Raw genomic sequence first — 20,432 nt, 5'->3', positions numbered from 1 at the left:
TATTTTCCTCTGGTGAGTGCTATGTGCAAGCCCTACCTTTTGACAACCTGGTAGGAGCAACAGACAGAAGCACTAAATAGGAACATTTAGGTAGGGGCATTAGGTGAAAACATTAGGTAGAAACAATAGGCTTGAATAGCAGGTAGTAATGGTCACTATGAACATTAGGTAGGAGCCTCTGCAATCACTGCACTAAACTTGGCCTCTACCAGTGGCCTGTTAAGGGTGGAGCACTAGAGGATATTAAGTGGCACTGGAGTTCACCAGTTATAGAGACCTATTGCTGTGGCAACCCCCTGAGGGATTTCCAGATGAGAATAAGCATCTAAGATACAGACACAGATTTTGCTTTTAAAGAACAACATATCATGGTTAAGACACCCTGGTTAAAGCCATCTCATGTGAAAAGAAAAATACTAAGAGTAAAAGCAAAGAAATTATTCACAGCTCTACAAGTGCTTTTATACCAGACTCTTATGGGGTTAAACAGTTAAAGAAAGAGGGAACGAGGAAAGAACGAAGAAAACACCTCAATTTTACTGTACAAGGAAAGAAAGTATCATAACAGTCAATAACCTTGTGTTCAGTCTTCATGCACAAATCATGAGTAGCAGTAGCCAGGCTTGCCTCAGATCCATGACTTGATAGCAGAAATAAATGCAATGACAGCAATGGCTAAAATAATTATTGCTGGAGAGGGGATAGGGCAACAACACTACAGAGGACAAAAAAGGATGATTGGAGAGAGATAACACCAAAGGAATAAATGAGATGGAAGGCTTCTCATTCACTCGTGCTTACAGAAAGGTCCATCAAGAACCCAGATATGTCAGCAGTACTCAATACTAGAAAAATAAAACCCTTCTAGATATGAAATACTGTAGCTGCTCAAGAAAAATAATTATGGCACCTATACAATGTACCAAGCTTTTGTGAAGCAGATTTTGTGCTGTTGATTATGTGGGGTTTCCAGGACAGAGTGGATGATATGATTATGCCCAACATGTTTATGTTATTACATGGTTGATTTATATGTTGAAATTGAACAGAGGGAAATGAGAGGCACTTTGAATGTAACAGAGGGAGCAATAGACTGCCTTACAACAAGTGACTTTAACCATGCTACTGCACCCCTGATCCAAAATCATATGCTGCAATCTGTTTTCTGAAGAATGGCAGGCCCCTTCTCTCCAGTTCTTGACTTATTTTTATTTTATGCATTTTGCGCTATTAATATTACTGTCACAATTCCGAGACTTTTGCAATATATGTGTTTATCAGAATTCTACTAACTTAGCAGCTGAGAAAGGTATGATCTAAATGCACTGAAACTGATTCCCTACCTTGTATCAAGTAATTCTTAAAAGTCAGTCAATCTACAATCTCTTAAAATCTTCTAATGATATGTGATGTTAATTCTACAGGTTAGTAGTTTCAGGGTACTGTTTTCCTTCCTTGACTATGGAATGGAGCTATATGAGTCAACTTTACACTTTCTGAAATTACTAGCAGATTCAGGCCTCCTAGGCAATTGTCTGCTTGCTCTACTAATCAGCTGCTACTAATGTTTGGACTCAGATTTCTTCAGATGATGCCCTGATTCAATCCACTGACAGCACGTCAACCCCGGTATACCACATCGATCCAATTCACTCTATTCCTTGCCCGCCTTTCACCCTCCTGCATGTTCAGGCCCCGATCACACAAAATCTTTTTCACTCCATCTTTCCACCTCCAATTTGGTCTCCCACTTCTCCTCGTTCCCTCCACCTCCGACACATATATCCTCTTGGTCAATCTTTCCTCACTCATTCTCTCCATGTGCCCAAACCATTTCAAAACACCCTCTTCTGCTCTCTCAACCACGCTCTTTTTATTTCCACACATCTCTCTTACCCTTACGTTACTCACTCGATCAAACCACCTCACACCACACATTGTCCTCAAACATCTCATTTCCAGCACATCCACCCTCTTGCGCACAACTCTATCCACAGCCCACGCCTCGCAACCATACAACATTGTTGGAACCACTATTCCTTCAAACATACCCATTTTTGCTTTCCGAGATAATGTTCTCGACTTCCACACATTCTTCAAGGCTCCCAGGATTTTCGCCCCCTCCCCCATCCTATGATTCACTTCCGCTTCCATGGTTCCATCCGCTGCCAGATCCACTCCCAGATATCTAAAACACTTTACTTCCTCCAGTTTTTCTCCATTCAAACTTACCTCCCAATTGACTTGACCCTCAACCCTACTGTACCTAATAACCTTGCTCTTATTCACATTTACTCTTAACTTTCTTCTTTCACACACTTTACCAAACTCAGTCACCAGCTTTTGCAGTTTCTCACATGAATCAGCCACCAGCACTGTGTCATCAGCGAACAACTGACTCACTTCCCAAGCTCTCTCATCCACAACAGACTTCATACTTGCCCCTCTTTCCAAAACTCTTGCATTCACCTCCCTAACAACCCCATCCATAAACAAATTAAACAACCATGGAGACATCACACACCCCTGCCGCAAACCTACATTCACTGAGAACTAATCACTTTCTTCTCTTCCTACATGTACACATGCCTTACATCCTTGATAAAAACTTTTCACTGCTTCTAACAACTTGCCTCCCACACCATATATTCTTAATACCTTCCACAGAGCATCCCTATCAACTCTATCATATGCCTTCTCCAAATCCATAAATGCTACATACAAATCCATTTGCTTTTCTAAGTATTTTTCATATACATTCTTCAAAGCAAACACCTGATCCACACATCCTCTACCACTTCTGAAACCACACTGCTCTTCCCAAATCTGATGCTCTGTACATGCCTTCATCCTCTCAATCAATACCCTCCCATATAATTTACCAGGAATACTCAACAAACTTATACCTCTGTAATTTGAGCACTCACTCTTATCCCCTTTGCCTTTGTACAGTGGCACTATGCACACATTCCGCCAATCCTCAGGCACCTCACCATGAGTCATACATACATTAAATAACCTTACCAACCAGTCAACAATACAGTCACCCCCTTTTTTAATAAATTCCACTGCAATACCATCCAAACCTGCTGCCTTGCCGGCTTTCATCTTCCGCAAAGCTTTTACTACCTCTTCTCTGTTTACCAAATCATTTTCCCTAACCCTCTCACTTTGCATACCACCTCGACCAAAACACCCTATATCTGCCACTCTATCATCAAACACATTCAACAAACCTTCAAAATACTCACTCCATCTCCTTCTCACATCACCACTACTTGTTATCACTTCCCCATTTGTGCCCTTCACTGAAGTTCCCATTTGCTCCCTTGTCTTACGCACTTTATTTACCTCCTTCCAGAACATCTTTTTATTCTCCCTAAAATTTAATGATACTCTCTCACCCCAACTCTCATTTGCCCTCTTTTTCACCTCTTGCACCTTTCTCTTGACCTCCTGTCTCTTTCTTTTATACATCTCTCACTCAATTGTATTTTTTCCCTGCAAAAATCGTCCAAATGCCTCTCTCTTCTCTTTCACTAATAATCTTACTTCTTCATCCCACCACTTACTACCCTTTCTAATCAACCCACCTCCCACGCTTCTCATGCCACAAGCATCTTTTGCGCAATCCATCACTGATTCCCTAAATACATCCCATTCCTCCCCCACTCCCCTTACTTCCATTGTTCTCACCTTTTTCCATTCTGTACTCAGTCTCTCCTGGTACTTCCTCACCACCCTCTTCACCCCAACATTCACTCTTCTTTTCTGAAAACCCATACAAATCTTCACCTTAGCCTCCACAAGATAATGATCAGACATCCCTCCAGTTGCACCTCTCAGCACATTAACATCCAAAAGTCTCTCTTTCGCGTGCCTGTCAATTAACACGTAATCCAATAACGCTCTCTGGCCATCTCTCCTACTTACATACGTATACTTACGTATATCTCGCTTTTTAAACCAGGTATTCCCAATCACCAGTCCTTTTTGAGCACATAAATCTACGAGCTCTTCACCATTTCCATTTACAACACTGAACACCCCATGTATACAAATTATTCCCTCAACTGCCACATTACTCACCTTTGCATTCAAATCACCCATCACTATAACCCGGTCTCGTGCATCAAAACCACTAACACACTAATTCAGCTGCTCCCAAAACACTTGCCTCTCATGATCTTTCTTCTCATGCCCAGGAGCATATGCACCAATAATCACCCATCTCTCTCCATCAACTTTCAGTTTTACCCATATTAATCGAGAATTTACTTTCTTACATTCTATAACATACTCCCACAACTCCTGTTTCAGGAGTACTGCTACTCATTCCCTACTACATAAATATAGTTCAATATTTTCTTGAAAATATATCACCCCCAGCAGCCAGCAATTTTTTTTATCCTGGTAAGGATATGGATGAAACATTGGTAAATCAGTATGAGAATTAGTCATTGCACATCTGGCAACTTCCTCAAGTGTGAGGAAGAACAACCTTTACATAATTTATTCACAATCTTAGAGATCTTTCCCAATAAACCCAAAATCAAAAACCATATAATCTGCATACCAGCATAGAACTTATGTATCATCAAGCAAGCAATGTATGCAAGATGTGTAAAGTGCTTTCCTGCCTTATGGTAAAATATTGGTGCAGGGACTAGTAGGTACCATCTTTAGAAATCCAACCATCTTACTGAAGACAAAAAAGCACAAGTGGGAAAGTTTATGATTTCATTGATAAAGCAACATCTGGACAAAGACAAAATAGCTGACATTTACAAAACAGCACTAATGCAAAAATGAATTACAAAGCAATTCAGGATTGCTAGCTTTATAATGCATATAAAAGTCTTTGCAATAGTGATAAAAGTCACACATTACAATATCTGATTGAGAACACAGCGAGAGATGGCCTCAATAAGAGTATAACCCTGCATGAAATAAGCTTCAGGACTGAACTTGTAAAAAGGCCTTAGGAGTCGACACCATCCCTAACCTGTTGCAAGAGTTCCACATCAGGAGAATAGTTGAGAAATCAAACTGTCAGCTGGCAAATATCAAAACAGCTTTCAAGTACATATATGGATGAAGAAATATTCAGCAAGCTATTCATATCAAACAATTGGTCAAATCTAGACAATAGTTCTCAGGTTTGGCCACCTTACCTACAGAAACACACAGCTGTAAAAAAAAGGTCCAGAGGAAGGCAACAAAGATGATACCTGAATTAAATGAGCTAAGCTAAGGGGAAGGCTAGAGGCTTTAAATTTTCCCATTTTGGAAGAGGGATGAATGAGGGTGACCTAATCACAAAACCTTTAAAATTTTAAAAGAGACTGATGATGTGGACACAACTGTTCTTTGAGAGAAGCAGGAATAAAGCAAACAGAGGACATAAAACTGAATAAGAAACATAAATAAGGATGTAAAGAAATAATCTTTTGCTATAGGAATGGTGGATAAAAGGAACCAACACAATTAATGCAGACTATATAAACACATTTTGAGGTTGTATGAAAGAGAATGATCAAGAGATGGAGCCCTAAAAGTGTAAAACCCCCTCTCCACACAATACTAATATGTAATTACAAACAAGGAGTCACATAACCCCAGTGGTTGGCAAAGAATTCTGTATCACATAAGACTAAAATATCTTTTATAAGATTTTTGATAAAACTGGGTTATAGTGATCACCCTAAAATTTCAGGATTCATTCCTTTACAGGTTAAGAACCAAAAAGATATGTAAACAGAGGCCAAATCAGTACACTTTTTTCATAAAAGTGTGCTTAACTTTACAAAGAGCAGCTGTGCAGTGATTCCAAGCAGAAATGAAAACCAAATGGATTTTAAGAAGAGAGTTTCTGCATAGTCCTTCCATCCCTAACATATGCATCCAAAACATGGCCATGGAATAAGTCACAGATGTCAAGAACCCAGGCTGTGTATATGAGCTATTTGAGAAGAACATGACATATGACTAATGAAACGACAAAAGAAATGAGGTGGGTGTATGAGAGATGCAATATGGCAGGTGCAAAGAGAATGAATTGTTGAGTGCGTGAAACACAATAATATGAGGCGGTTTGGGCATGTGGAAAGAATGCAAAATGGGGAGTTTTACAAGGAGAGTGAATGATGGTACAATTAAGGTGATGGTGTGAGAGGAAGCCAGCCTGTGATATGGGTATATAGAGTGGAAGAGCACTGAAGGGAAATAAACAGTGGAAGAATGCTTGGAATGAAGTACGCCAGGGAGGCATGTAAGGTCAGGGATAACAGGAGACCTTTGCTGTGGCCAACCCCTTGATGAGAGTTCCCAAATGAAACAGGCATCAGAGATATAGATAGATATATACATAGATAGACATGAATTTTATGATCCAATAGGCTATGTCCCAGATGTGAGAGACATCAGAAGGAGTGATCAACCCTTGATTAACGAAAGATCTGGTACAAGAGATTTACAACTTCACCCTGGCCAAGATAACCTTGACTACAGCATAGATAGAGCATCCCAGCCAGCAAGCAGTACCTATCCAAGAAAAAAAAATCAGTAAAGCTTTAAAAGGGGGACTGCCAAGCTCCCTCAGAGTCAGAGTTGGTGCTTAGAGTGGGTTTAGTTAGGCTGACATGCCTAATCAGAAGAAATAGGATACGACTCTAGGTGAGGTAGAATAGTGTATGAATATGAGAGAGAGAGAGAGAGAGAGAGAGAGAGAGAGAGAGAGAGAGAGAGAGAGAGAGAGAGAGAGAGAGAGAGTTTTTTTTTTTTTTTTCAAAGTGATCAAAAACTTATAATGGGTGCATAATTATTTGTTCCACGGGATCAACCTTTTCACTGAACTAAGCCATGTTCGTGGTACTACAAAGAATGTTGTCCTGAGCCACTATCATCTCCTCAATTCCCACTTGATGTATGATTCAACATATTGTCCACTGATGTTGCATTAGTTTGGTGTGTTTATGTTTTATCAATGTTGTGATTGCTGGGGGTTAAGGGATCTGTGAGCATAGGTTGCTAAGTGAGAAAAAGGGTACATATTTTCATTTCTAAATTGGGATTGGCTATTGGTTATGTAGTTTAGATGAGGTGGATCTGGTCCAGTTCCAAAAACCTGAGTGCATAGCATACTGAGATGTGACTATATAAGGAGGATGTTTTTTACATTGTACAGACGATGAGCATTTGTAATTGCTAGGTAGCCAGTGAATGATGTGAGTGCTCTTTTTTTCTTGGGGTCTGCGGCTTTGCTATATCTGCTCTGCTTCTGACAAGGTGGATGACCAGGCAAGTGAGATGCAGTTATGATGGTGTTGATGAACAGCCCTCAGAACTAAATGTTCAGTGGCATTTAGTTTGTTTGTGGTGTGGGAAGTGACTCTCATGTATGTGTCGTAAGTAATACCCATTAAAAGCAGGTTTCTACTGAGTAGTGCTCTCTCTAGTAACCTCTCTTTTGTTGAACACCATCTGTATAGAACTTCTCCTAATATCGTACTTCTCTATGAGACCTAAATGTCTAAAGTTATCTTTAGCCCTTTCTCATATCCAACTACAACCTCCACACATGATTCTGGTTCAAAGGAGGTGTCTGTGCTTATTTTAACATCAACACACCTGTCGAAAGCCTCAAGGACCTAGAGTCCCCAAACTTTAACGTTATTTAGCTCAAGGTCTGTCACTAACTTCCACTGTTCTGCCCACTGCTCTCCTAATTCTACAAATTTCATACCTTTCTTCAATTATCTAAATTCCTGTTATGAGGCCATGACATTCTCTCGCCTGTGAGCCAAGATTCTCAACCTAGGGGATTTCAACATTCACCATAGAGAATGGCTGAATTCCTCCCATATGGATATGGGGGAATTGAGGCCCCTAAGGTTCTCCATTCTTAATGATCTAGAGCTAATCATTACCCACCACACCCATATTTCTGACTGTTGTGACCACTCTCCAAATATTCTGGTTCTGTTTTTCACCTCTAATCCTTTGTGTTGTAACTAGACAATCTTGCCCCCAACTGGTTCACTCTCATAACTATATCTAGTTTAACAGCACCCACCACCCCCAGCAAATGTTGGCACCTCAACAAGGCTGACTGGAATGACTTACAACATCCTTTTCTAATTTTCCTAGGGTAAATTACAGTCTCTTATGTGGTGATGCTTCTGTTTCTACCAAACATATAGCAGAGGTTAATATTGAAGGAATGGGAGCATTTAGCCACTCTCCCTCTGAGACAACCTCTTCCTCCAATCCATGGGTCAACTGTTCCTGTTCTGAGGCTATTCAAGCAAAAGATCAAGCATATCAGGCTTGGAAAAACTCCGGTCCTCTAGCTCCCGTTCATTCATCACTGCCCATATGTTATCCACTGGCAAAAGTGTTCCTTCCTTCAAAGTAATTGCAAAAAACCTCCCCTCTTCATCTACTGAGAAGTCTTTAGCCAAGGGCATTGCTAACAACTTCTGTCACTCTACCTTTCCTTCACTTTTCTGTTCTAATGGTACTATAGCTGTCGCTCCCACTGGCAAAGCAACTTTCTTTGGTTCTCATTTCTCCTGTAACTCTACTTTGAATGAGTCGAACATTCCTTCACCCACTCCTTGGAAGCATGGATTGATACATCCCTTCCCAAAGAAGTGTGACTGTTCTAACCCATCAACCTACTGTCAGTGTTGCTTTTACATCTTATACTTACAAAGTCTTTGAATTCCTCCTCGACTCCCACATCCTCAAACGCCTTCAATCTGTCCTTGTACGGAGTACAGCTCTTACATCAGGGCTGGTTCTAAGTCTGAATCCTTACTTGACAGAGTTGAGTAAAAAATGGTCCGACTTATCAACTCTCCCAGACTAACCTCAAAACTAGACCCACTTGCCCTATGCCTGCAATCTGGCTCACTTTTCCTCTTCTATAGGTATTACTTTAGTTTCTGGTTTAGGTTGCTTGCATGCCTCCTCCACTAGCTAGACCACAAAATACTTGGCAAGCTGCAGCGTCAAATAATTACTGTGTGGCCTTGGGCAACTTAAAGGTGGACCATTTTCATAAGCATGCCTTTCCCTAAATCTGGAAGCTTTGGAACTCTTTAATGTCTCATGTCTTTCCCAATAACTATGACCAGGCACTTTTTAAAAGACAGGCCTTTAACTTCCTCGAAAATTTGTAAATACTTTTCCTTGTCTCTTATTTTTCCCTTTCATTAACCTTTATATTTCAATCAAGGCTCAGCCTTAAAGTGGACTTTTGTCCATGACCATAGTCATTGGTTCTCAGTGAATGTAGGTTTGCGGCAGGGGTGTGTGATGTCTCCATGGTTGTTTAATTTGTTTATGGATGGGGTTGTTAGGGAGGTGAATGCAAGAGTTTTGGAAAGAGGGGCAAGTATGAAGTCTGTTGTGGATAAGAGAGCTTGGGAAGTGAGTCAGTTGTTGTTCGCTGATGATACAGCGCTGGTGGCTGATTCATGTGAGAAACTGCAGAAGCTGGTGACTGAGTTTGGTAAAGTGTGTGAAAGAAGAAAGTTAAGAGTAAATGTGAATAAGAGCAAGGTTATTAGGTACAGTAGGGTTGAGGGTCAAGTCAATTGGGAGGTAAGTTTGAATGGAGAAAAACTGGAGGAAATACAGTGTTTTAGATATCTGGGAATGGATCTGGCAGTGGATGGAACCATGCAAGCGGAAGTGAATCATAGGGTGGGGGAGGGGGCGAAAATCCTGGGAGCCTTGAAGAATGTGTGGAAGTCGAGAGCATTATCTCGGAAAGCAAAAATGGGTATGTTTGAAGGAATAGTGGTTCCAACAATGTTATATGGTTGTGAAGCATGGGCTATGGATAGAGTTGTGCGCAGAAGGGTGGATGTGCTGGAAATGAGATGTTTGAGGACAATGTGTAGTGTGAGGTGGTTTGATCGAGTAAGTAATGTAAGGGTAAGAGAGATGTGTGGAAATAAAAAGAGCATGGTTGAGAGAGCAGAAGAGGGTGTTTTGAAATGGTTTGGGCACATGGAGAGAATGAGTGAGGAAAGATTGACCAAGAGGATATATGTGTTGGAGGTGGAGGGAACGAGGAGAAGTGGGAGACCAAATTGGAGGTGGAAAGATGGAGTGAAAAAGATTTTGTGTGATCGGGGCCTGAACATGCAGGAGGGTGAAAGGCAGGCAAGGAATAGAGTGAATTGGATCGATGTGGTATACCGGGGTTGACGTGCTGTCAGTGGATTGAATCAGGGCATGTGAAGCGTCTGGGGTAAACCATGGCAAGTTGTGTGGGGCCTGGATGTGGAAAGGGAGCTGTGGTTTCGGGCATTATTGCATGACAGCTAGAGACTGAGTGTGAACGAATGGGGCCTTTGTTGTCTTTTCCTAGTGCTACCTCGCACACATGAGGGGGGAGGGGGATGGTATTCCATGTGTGGCGAGGTGGCGATGGGAATGAATAAAGGCAGACAGTGTGAATTGTGTGCATGGGTATATATGTATGTGTCTGTGTGTGTATATATATGTGTACATTGAGATGTATAGGTATGTATATTTGCGTGTGTGGACGTGTATGTATATACATTGTGTATGGGGGTGGGTTGGGCCATTTCTTTCGTCTGTTTCCTTGCGCTACCTCGCAAACGCGGGAGACTGCGACAAAGCAAAAAAAAAAAGAAAAAAAAAATATATGTATATCGAGTAAGCAATGTAAAGGTAAGAGAGATGTGTGGAAATAAAAAGAGCGTGGTTGAGAGAGCAGAAGAGGGTGTTTTGAAATGGTTTGGTCACATGGACAGAATGAGTGAGGAAAGATTGACCAAGAGGATATATGTGTCGGAGGTGGAGGGAACGAGGAGAAGTGGGAGACCAAATTGGAGGTGGAAAGATGGAGTGAAAAAGAATTTGAGTGATCGGGGCCTGAACATGCAGGAGGGTGAAAGGCGGGCAAGGAATAGAGTGAATTGGAATGATGTGCTATACCAGGGTTGACGTGCTGTCAATGGATTGAATCAGGGCATGTGAAGCGTCTGGGGTAAACCATGGAAAGTTCTGTGGGCCCTGGATGTGGAAAGGGAGCTGTAGTTTTGGGCATTATTACATGACAGCTAGAGACTGAGTGTGAACGAATGGGGCCTTTGCTGTCTTTTCCTAGCGCTACCTCACACACATGAGGGGGGAGGGGGATGTTATTCCATGTGTGACGAGGTGGCGATGGGAATAAATAACGGCAGACTATGAATTATGTACATGTGTATATATGTCTGTGTGTGTATATATATTATATGTGTACACTGAGATGTATAGGTATGTATATTTGCGTGTGTGGACGTGTATGTATATACATGTGTATGGGGGTGGGTTGGGCCATTTATTTCATCTGTTTCCTTGCGCTACCTCACAAACGCGGGAGACAGCGACAAAGCAAGATAAATATAATAAATAAATATACATCTATATATATATACACACATGAATTTCAGTATTTGATCCATGTTAGAACTTGCAATGTGTGACACTGGCTAGATTCCAGTATATCTTTTTTCTTAAATAAAGCACACCAAGTTGCTGCTTATTGTCCTTTTTTGGGCACTTTCATCAGCTAGGGATAATTTGCATTATATCCAAGAGGAGTATGGCACAAAATGCATCAGCTTCACATTAAGCATGTAGCTAGAAAAACAAAAATAACTAAAAGAAATATTAAGAAAACATAGCTCTGATGCCAAAATATCTTTTGATTCCATTAAAAGGATATATATATGGTGAATCACATGCCTACCAGCTTTACTCATCAGGAAAAAGTGTTGGTTGTAGTGGATGACAATGAGGAAGTGATCAGATTCCTGAACTAGTTCAACTTCATCTGTTATTATGAACCAAAGGAGTGAAAAACAAATTTAGAAGTGGATCTAGGAAAAAAACAGAATACATGCACCCACGAGAAAAAGAAATTTTAATGAAAAATAAAAAAATATGGACAACAAAACTTACAACAATTGAAGAAACCCAAGAACCAAAGGGATTTGCTTCATCTAAAAGAGAGACAGCTATAGTACAATCAGAATGAAAAGGTGAAGTAAGGTACTGCAACGTAAGTTGATAACAATGCCCTTAGCTGGAGACCTCTGGATGAAGGGAAGAGGTTGTCATGCTTCCTTTGCATTACATAATTAACTATTCTGGGTTCATCTGGGACTGACTTCGACACTGTCAAATCTTCTTTGAAATGTTGCTGTAGTTATTCCAATCATGTTTCTAATTTCTCCTGGTAAGGTATTAAATGGCTACCATGCTTCCTGACTGGGCTCCCATATATATTAAGTCTGATTTATTTTTAGCATTTTCCATGGTATTCTTGCAGATTAAATAACTCTGCATCTTCCTTGTTGAGAAACCTTCAAGGTCAATGCCTGAGTCAAGAGTTAGTGGACAGTGCTTATTCCACATCTTGTCTGATTTACAATAATGTTGCCTTTTGCAGCAACGCATTTTTAAGAAAAAGTACCTACCTACAAGCAGCTAAGATAAAATTTTGCAAGGGGGTAGGGCTATTGCATGATGCTCACCTGGTATGAGCATTAAATTGGTATTATTCACACAAAAAAATAAAAAAATATAAACTAAATCCCGAAACTACAACAACTTATTACCTGCAGACCATCATGGTCGTTGGAGATCTGAGAGAGGTGGTGGGCGAGGCGTGATATCTGCTCTTCATCGTGGTCGATGTGTGGATGTGCAGCAGGGGTAGATGCTGCCACCCCAACACAGCCCACCACACCTCCCACGCCACCTGTTCGGTATACAGATGCTGCCGGGACTCTCATGTCTCCCTTCACACCGCCACCCTGCAAAAAGTCACCTAAAATTAACTACCAGAAGGAGCTTTTGTCTTACAATCATCTGCAAATGAGGTATATTTAAATGTGTTTTAATACTGAATTTCTTGGTAAATAATCCAACTTAGCAATTCATACATCAACAAACACACACATATCAACATATACACATTTATATATACATAAACATACACAGACATAATACAATAAATACACATGTATATATTCACACTTGCTTGCCTTTATACATTACTGGTGCCATCCTACCCCATAGCTAACAGCATCACCGCCCCTTGAAGCAAGGTAGCTCGAGGAAAACAGATAAAAAAAGGCCACATTTGCTCCCACTCAGTCTCTAGCTGTCATGTGTAATGCATTGACACCACAGTTCCCTAACTCAATACAGGCCCCACAAATCTTCCCATGGTTTACCCCAGACATTCCACATGCCCTGGAGATTAGGAAAAAGAATACTGCCCAGGCCATGTATTCCCTGTGTGTTCTAAAAGCCGACTAAAAGAGGTCAGAGAGCAGGTCTGGAAATCCTTCGCTCCTATTCTACTTTTCCAAAAGAAGGAACAGAGATTTGGGCCAATTGGGGATTTCTCCCTCTGAGGCTCAGTCATCTATTCTTGATGCTACCTTGCTATCACAGGAAATTGCAAATATGTGTACATGTAGGAAGAGAGGAAAGTGATTGGTTCTCAGTGAATGTAGGTTTGCGGCAGGGGTGTGTGATGTCTCCATGGTTGTTTAATTTGTTTACGGATGGGGTTGTTAGGGAGGTGAATGTAAGAGTTTTGGAAAGAGGGGCAAGTATGAAGTCTGTTGGGGATGAGAGAGCTTGGGAAGTGAGTCAGTTGTTGTTCGCTGATGATACAGCGCTGGTGGCTGATTCATGCGAGAAACTGCAGAAGCTGGTGACTGAGTTTGGTAAAGTGTGTGAAAGAAGAAAGTTAAGAGTAAATGTGAATAAGAGCAAGGTTATTAGGTACAGTAGGGTTGAGGGTCAAGTCAATTGGGAGGTAAGTTTGAATGGAGAAAAACTGGAGGAAATACAGTGTTTTAGATATCTGGGAGTGGATCTGGCAGCAGATGGAACCATGCAAGCGGAAGTGAATCATAGGGTGGGGGAGGGGGTGAAAATTCTGGGAGCCTTGAAGAATGTTTGGAAGTCGAGAACATTATCCCGGAAAGCAAAAATGGGTATGTTTGAAGGAATAGTGGTTCCAACAATGTTATATGGTTGCGAGGCGTGGGCTATGGATAGAGTTGTGCGCAGGAGGATGGATGTGCTGGAAATGAGATGTTTGAGGACAATGTGTGGTGTGAGGTGGTTTGATCGAGTAAGTAACGTAAGGGTAAGAGAGATGTGTGGAAATAAAAAGAGCGTGGTTGAGAGAGCAGAAGAGGGTGTTTTGAAGTGGTTTGGGCACATGGAGAGAATGAGTGAGGAAAGATTGACCAAGAGGATATATGTGTCGGAGGTGGAGGGAACGAGGAGAAGAGGGAGACCAAATTGGAGGTGGAAAGATGGAGTGAAAAAGATTTTGTGTGATCGGGGCCTGAACATGCAGGAGGGTGAAAGGAGGGCAAGGAATAGAGTGAATTGGAGCGATGTGGTATACAGGGGTTGACGTGCTGTCAGTGGATTGAATCAAGGCATGTGAAGCGTCCGGGGTAAACCATGGAAAGCTGTGTAGGTATGTATATTTGCGTGTGTGGACGTGTGTATGTACATGTGTATGGGGGGGGGTTGGGCCATTTCTTTCGTCTGTTTCCTTGCGCTACCTCGCAAACGCGGGAGACAGCGACGAGGTATAAAAAAAAAAAAAAAAAAAAATATATATATATATATATATATATATATCTTACTTTTTCTTTCATACTATTCGCCATATCCCACAATAGCGACGTAGCGTTAAGAACAGAGGACTGAGCCACTGGGGGAATATCCTCACCTGGCCCCCTTCTCTGTTCCTTCTTTTGGAAGATTAAAAAAAACGAGAGGGGAGGATTTCAAGCACCCGCTTCCCTCTCCGTTTAGTCGCCTTTTACAACACGCAGGGAATATGTGGCAAGTATTCTTTCTCCCCTCTCAGCAGAGAATGTCGAGAGGGGTATGTTCCAGTGTGACTCCCCAAGTAAAGAACAGAGTGAGGGATGTGTCCCAGTGTGACCTCCCACCAGAGAATGGAGATGGAAGCATGTCCTGGTGTGACCTCCTCAACAGAGGGGTAAAGGGAGGGGTGTGTTCCAGTAAAACATCCCAAGTAAAGGGTGGGGGAAGAAGTGTATTCTGGTATAACCTCCCCACCTGAACTTGAAGGGAAGGCATGTCTCAGCATGACCTCCCAGAAGAGCATGGGTGTGTCTCAGTGTGACCTCCCTAACAGTGGAGGGAACATCATGTCCTGTGTGACCTCTCCAGCAGAAGATGGAGGGAAGGGCATGTCCCAATGTGACCTCCCCAGCAGAGGATGGGGGAAAGGGCATGTCCTGATGTGATCTCCAAACAAAGAATGGAGGAAGATGCATGTCCCAGTGCGACCTCCCTTACAGAAGGTGGAAGAATGAGTGCATCTTTTGATTTTCCCAGCTAAGGTTCAAAACTGGGATGTGTTATGGTGTGACCTCCTCATAAGTGGGTAGAGTGAGGGGTTTGTCTTGCCACGACCTCCCCAGCAGACGCTACAAGGAGGGGTGTGGCTCAGTGTGACCTCCTCAGTAGAGGGAAGGATGTGTCATGGTGTGACCTTTCGAGTAGAGGGATATGTGTCCTGGTGTGACCTTCTAGCAGAGGAAGCAGGGTGGGGTGTCTTTTATTCTCTCCAGCTGAGGGTGGAGAAAGGGATATGCCAAGGTATGACCTCCCAACTGAAGGTGGAAGGGAGAATGTGGCCTGGTGTGACCTCCTCATATGAAGGTGGAGGAAGTGGCATGTCCCTGTGTGACCTTCCTAGCCGAGGGAGGGGTGTGTCCTAGTGTGATGTCTCCCACTTAGGGAGGGTGTGTCCTGGTGTAACCTCCCAGCTGAGGGTGAAGTCCTAGTGTGACCTCTCCAGCTGGAGGAAGAGCATGTCCTGGTGTGACCTCCCCAGCTAAGGGAAGGGTGTGTCCTGGTGTGACCTTCAAGCTGAGGGAGAGGTGCGTCCCAGTGTGACTTCCTCCAGTTGAATGTGGAGGGAGGAGTGTGTCCCAGTGCAGCTTACCTTGAAGAGGATGGAAGAAGGGGTGTAGCCTGTGAAGACCTCCCAGCTGAGGTAGGGATGTGTCCTGGTGTGACCTCCCAAGCTAAGGGAGGGGCATGTCCTAAAGTGACTCCCCCCAGCTGAGGGAAGAATGTGCCTCGGTGTGAGGGCAGGGTGTGACCAGTATGACCTCCCCAAGCTAAAGGTAGAGGGAGGAGTAGGTCCCAGTGTGACTTTCCTTGAGGAGGATGGAAGGAGGTGGAAAGTCCCAGTATGACCTCCCCAGCTGAGGTAGGAATGTGTCTCGGTGTGACCTCCCAAGCAAGAGTCGCCCATCAAACAGGCTTGTGTCACCCCAAGACCCAGTACAAAATATGCGAGGGAGCCACGTGGATGTACCCCCCGCCTCCATCCCTCCCCTTCGAATCATGTCTCTGCCGGCGCCAACACTATTACCAACGTGGTCAGTTGAATCCCTGACGCATGGCACCCATCCTAAGCCCTGCCCTAACCTAGACACCCATCCCAAGCCCTGCCCTAACCTAGATACCCACCCCAAGCCCTGCCCTGACCTAGGGACCCACCCCATGCCCCACCCTGACTTAGGCACCCACACCATGCCCCGCCCTGGCCTAGAAACCCACCACAACCCTCGCCCTGACCTAGGAACCCATCCAAACTCCCGCCCTGACCTAAGCACCCACCTAACCCCCGCCCTGACCTAGGCACCCATCCAAACCCGGTCCTGACGCACGGGACCCATCCCAACCTCCGCCCTGACCTAGGCACCCACCCCAACCCCAGCCCTGATGCACGGCACGCACCTCTACCCTCAGCCCTGACGCAAGACACCCATCCCAATCCCCGCCCTGAGGCACGACAATCACCCCAACTCTCGCCCTGACGCACGGCACGCATGTCTACCCCCCCCCCCCTAACCTCCGCCCTGATGCACGGCCCCCACCCTAAACCCCACTCATGCGAACGGTACCCACCTATGCCCCCACCCTGACACAGGCACCCACCTCAACCCCCGAGCTGACGCATTGTATCCACGTCACTCTCCGCCCTGAAGCACGGTACCCACCTCACTCCCCGCGCCCTGACGCATGGTACCCACCTCACTCCCCGCCCTGACGCATGGTACACACCTCACTCCTCGCCTTAACGCAGGGACCCACCTCACTCCCCGCCCTGACGCACGATACCCTCCTCACTCCACACCCTGACACAACTCACCTGCTCTCACACGGGTTGCCACACTTAAACTCGAGCATTTTGCCACTTATAAAGGTTTTGATTCTATATGTCCCTGTGTACTGACATACACTCGGTCATTATGCCACTTATAATGGTTTTGGTTTTCTATGTTCCTGTGTATTGACATACACTCGGTCATTATGCCACTTATAATGATTTTAGTTTTATATGTCCCTGCGTATTGACATACACTTGGTTATTATGCCACTTATAATGGTTTTAGTTTTATATGTCCCTGCATATTGGCAAATACTCGGTCATTATGTCACTTATAAAGATACTGTTTTATATGTCCCTGCGTAATGGCATATATGACGAACGTTATATGTCTTGTTTCTGAGATGTAAGGGGGGGGGGATGTATCCTGTTCTAATGACCCTGGTCTATACAATTGCTTCCAGTTCCTTCCGGGAAAGCCACTGTCATGTCTTCCTCTAGCAGTTCACCCCGTTCCCCGTATCTGAGTTAGTCTTTTACAGACTGTAATGGCGTATAGTGTGATCGTCTGGTGGTATACCAGACCAGTCAGGCTGTGGGGGCTATGTGGGGCTCAGAGTTGCGGCTTCCAACAGCTTGGGTCGACCAAAGACGCAACCCAGCACTCTATAGTGTCCAGCCCGGGCCATTGGGTGGGGGATGAAGACTCCCGAAGACTTCACCAGGGAGTTACAAAGTGCCCCTACCAGATGGTGATCTCGAACAAGGATCTGTGTATTTCTAGGTGGTAAGGTCTACGTCTCTCAATACAGCGGCATCTGCCACTCTTGATTGAGATTTTTTTTTTTTTTTTTTTTTTTTTTTTTGGGGGGGGGCACTGAAATGTACATTTTTTTCTTAAAATGATGCATAAATCTTACCAAAAATGTAAAAAAAAAATTCCCTCTTGAAGGAGAAGTTTCAAGAGATTTTCTTTCAATTTTTCTCATCCTCACTTTATGTCAGTCTAAGCCTGTGGTGGCTACATGGCATCCAATTCCCATATGACTTTCTCGGAGTATTTTCTCCCTCGGGAGGTAGTAAGCGGTGGGCAGCGTAACAGACCAGGGAGTTATGTTACCGGCACTACCCGCCTGGGTGTCGGGAGGGTTAGTCACGGCTGTGCAGTGAGCTGGCACTTCATTGGCTGTCAAGCGTCAATCCTTTTCTTCTTGCTTCAACCACACGTGGGCTGCTGGATTTCAGTCTACAAACATACAATCTCTTCCTCCCAAAGAAAACACTTAACAACACGTTAACTCACACGACTCGTTCTTCGTAACTCTCTCTCTCTCTCTCTCTCTCTCTCTCTCTCTCTCTCTCTCTCTCTCTCTCTCTCTCTCTCTCTCTCTCTCCACACACACACACACACACACACACACACACACACACACACACACACACATATATATATATATATATATATATATATATATATATATATATATATATATATATATATATATATATATATATATATATATATATTTATTTATTTTGCTTTGTCGCTGTCTCCCGCGTTTGCGAGGTAGCGCAAGGAAACAGACGAAAGAAATGGCCCAACCCACCCCCATACACAATGTACACACACACACACGCCCATACACGCAAATATACATACCTATACATCTCAATGTACACATATATATACACACACAGACACATACATATATACCCATGCACATAATTCACACTGTCTGCCCCTATTCATTCCCATCGCCACCTCGCCACACATGGAGTACCATCCCCCTCCCCCCTCATGTGTGCGAGGTAGCACTAGGAAAAGACAACAAAGTCCCCATTCGTTCACACTCAGTCTCTAGCTGTCACGCAATAATGCCCGAAACCACAGCTCCCTTTCCACATCCAGGCCCCACACAACTTTCCATGGTTTACCCCAGACGCTTCACATGCCCTGATTCAATCCACTGACAGCACGTCAACCCCGGTATACCACATCGATCCAATTCACTCTATTCCTTGCCCGCCTTTCACCCTCCTGCATGTTCAGGCCCCGATCACACAAAATCTTTTTCACTCCATCTTTCCACCTTCAGTTTGGTCTCCCACTTCTCGTTCCCTCCACCTCCGACACATATATCCCCTTGGTCAATCTTTCCTCGCTCATTCTCTCCATGTGCCCAAACCATTTCAAAACACCCTCTTCTGCTCTCTCAACCACGCTCTTTTTATTTCCACACATCTCTCTAACCCTTACATTACTTACTCGATCAAACCACCTCACACCACACATTGTCCTCAAACATCTCATTTCCAGCACATCCACCCTCCTGCGCACAACTCTATCCATAGCCCACGCCTCGCAACCATACAACATTGTTGGAACCACTATTCCTTCAAACATACCCATTTTTGCTTTCCGAGATAATGTTCTCGACTTCCACACATTCTTCAAGGCTCCCAGGATTTTCGCCCCCTCCCCCACCCTATGATTCACTTCCGCTTCCATGGTTCCATCCGCTGCCAGATCCACTCCCAGATATCTAAAACACTTTACTTCCTCCAGTTTTTCTCCATTTAAACTTACCTCCCAATTGACTTGACCCTCAACCCTACTGTACATATATATATATATATATATATATATATATATATATATATATATATATATATACTGTCAATGGATTGAACCAGGGCATATGAAGCGTCTGGGGTAAACCATGGAAGGTTTTGTGGGGCCTGGATGTGGAAAGGGAGCTGTGGTTTCGGTGCATTATATATGACAGCTAGAGACTGAGTGTGAACGAATGTGGCCTCTGTTGTCTTTTCCTAGCGCTACGTTGCACACATGCGGGGTGAAGGGGTTTTTTCATTTCATGTGTGGCGGGGTGGCGACGGGAATGAATAAGGGCACACAGTATGAATTAATTATGAATTAATGAGTAAATGTGAATAAGAGCAAGGTTATTAGGTACAGTAGGGTTGAGGGTCAAGTCAATTGGGAGGTGAGTTTGAATGGAGAAAAACTGGAGGAAGTGAAGTGTTTTAGATATCTGGGAGTGGATCTGGCAGCGGATGGAACCATGGAAGCGGAAGTGGATCATAGGGTGGGGGAGGGGGCGAAAATTCTGGGGGCCTTGAAGAATGTGTGGAAGTCGAGAACATTATCTCGGAAAGCAAAAATGGGTATGTTTGAAGGAATAGTGGT

The 20,432-nt window shown here is 43.6% G+C and overlaps 1 protein-coding gene across 6 annotated transcripts in view; it reads right to left on the bottom strand.

Moving 5' to 3' along the window:
* ash1 (histone-lysine N-methyltransferase ash1) overlaps window positions 1-20,432 on the bottom strand; it is a 546,010-nt gene that overhangs the window by 231,798 nt on the left and 293,780 nt on the right. For all 6 annotated transcript variants that reach the window (XM_071682098.1, XM_071682255.1, XM_071682335.1 and 3 more), the window contains one exon: window positions 12,648-12,845. In XM_071682098.1, the coding sequence (XP_071538199.1) occupies window positions 12,648-12,845 (198 nt within the window). The remainder of the gene's footprint in view (window positions 1-12,647; window positions 12,846-20,432) is intronic.

Source organism: Panulirus ornatus, chromosome 1, assembly GCF_036320965.1.
Source record: "Panulirus ornatus isolate Po-2019 chromosome 1, ASM3632096v1, whole genome shotgun sequence".
NCBI lineage: Eukaryota > Metazoa > Arthropoda > Malacostraca > Decapoda > Palinuridae > Panulirus > Panulirus ornatus.
The sequence above is the reverse complement of the archived record's forward strand: the minus strand, read 5'-3'. Positions and strand labels throughout refer to the sequence as shown.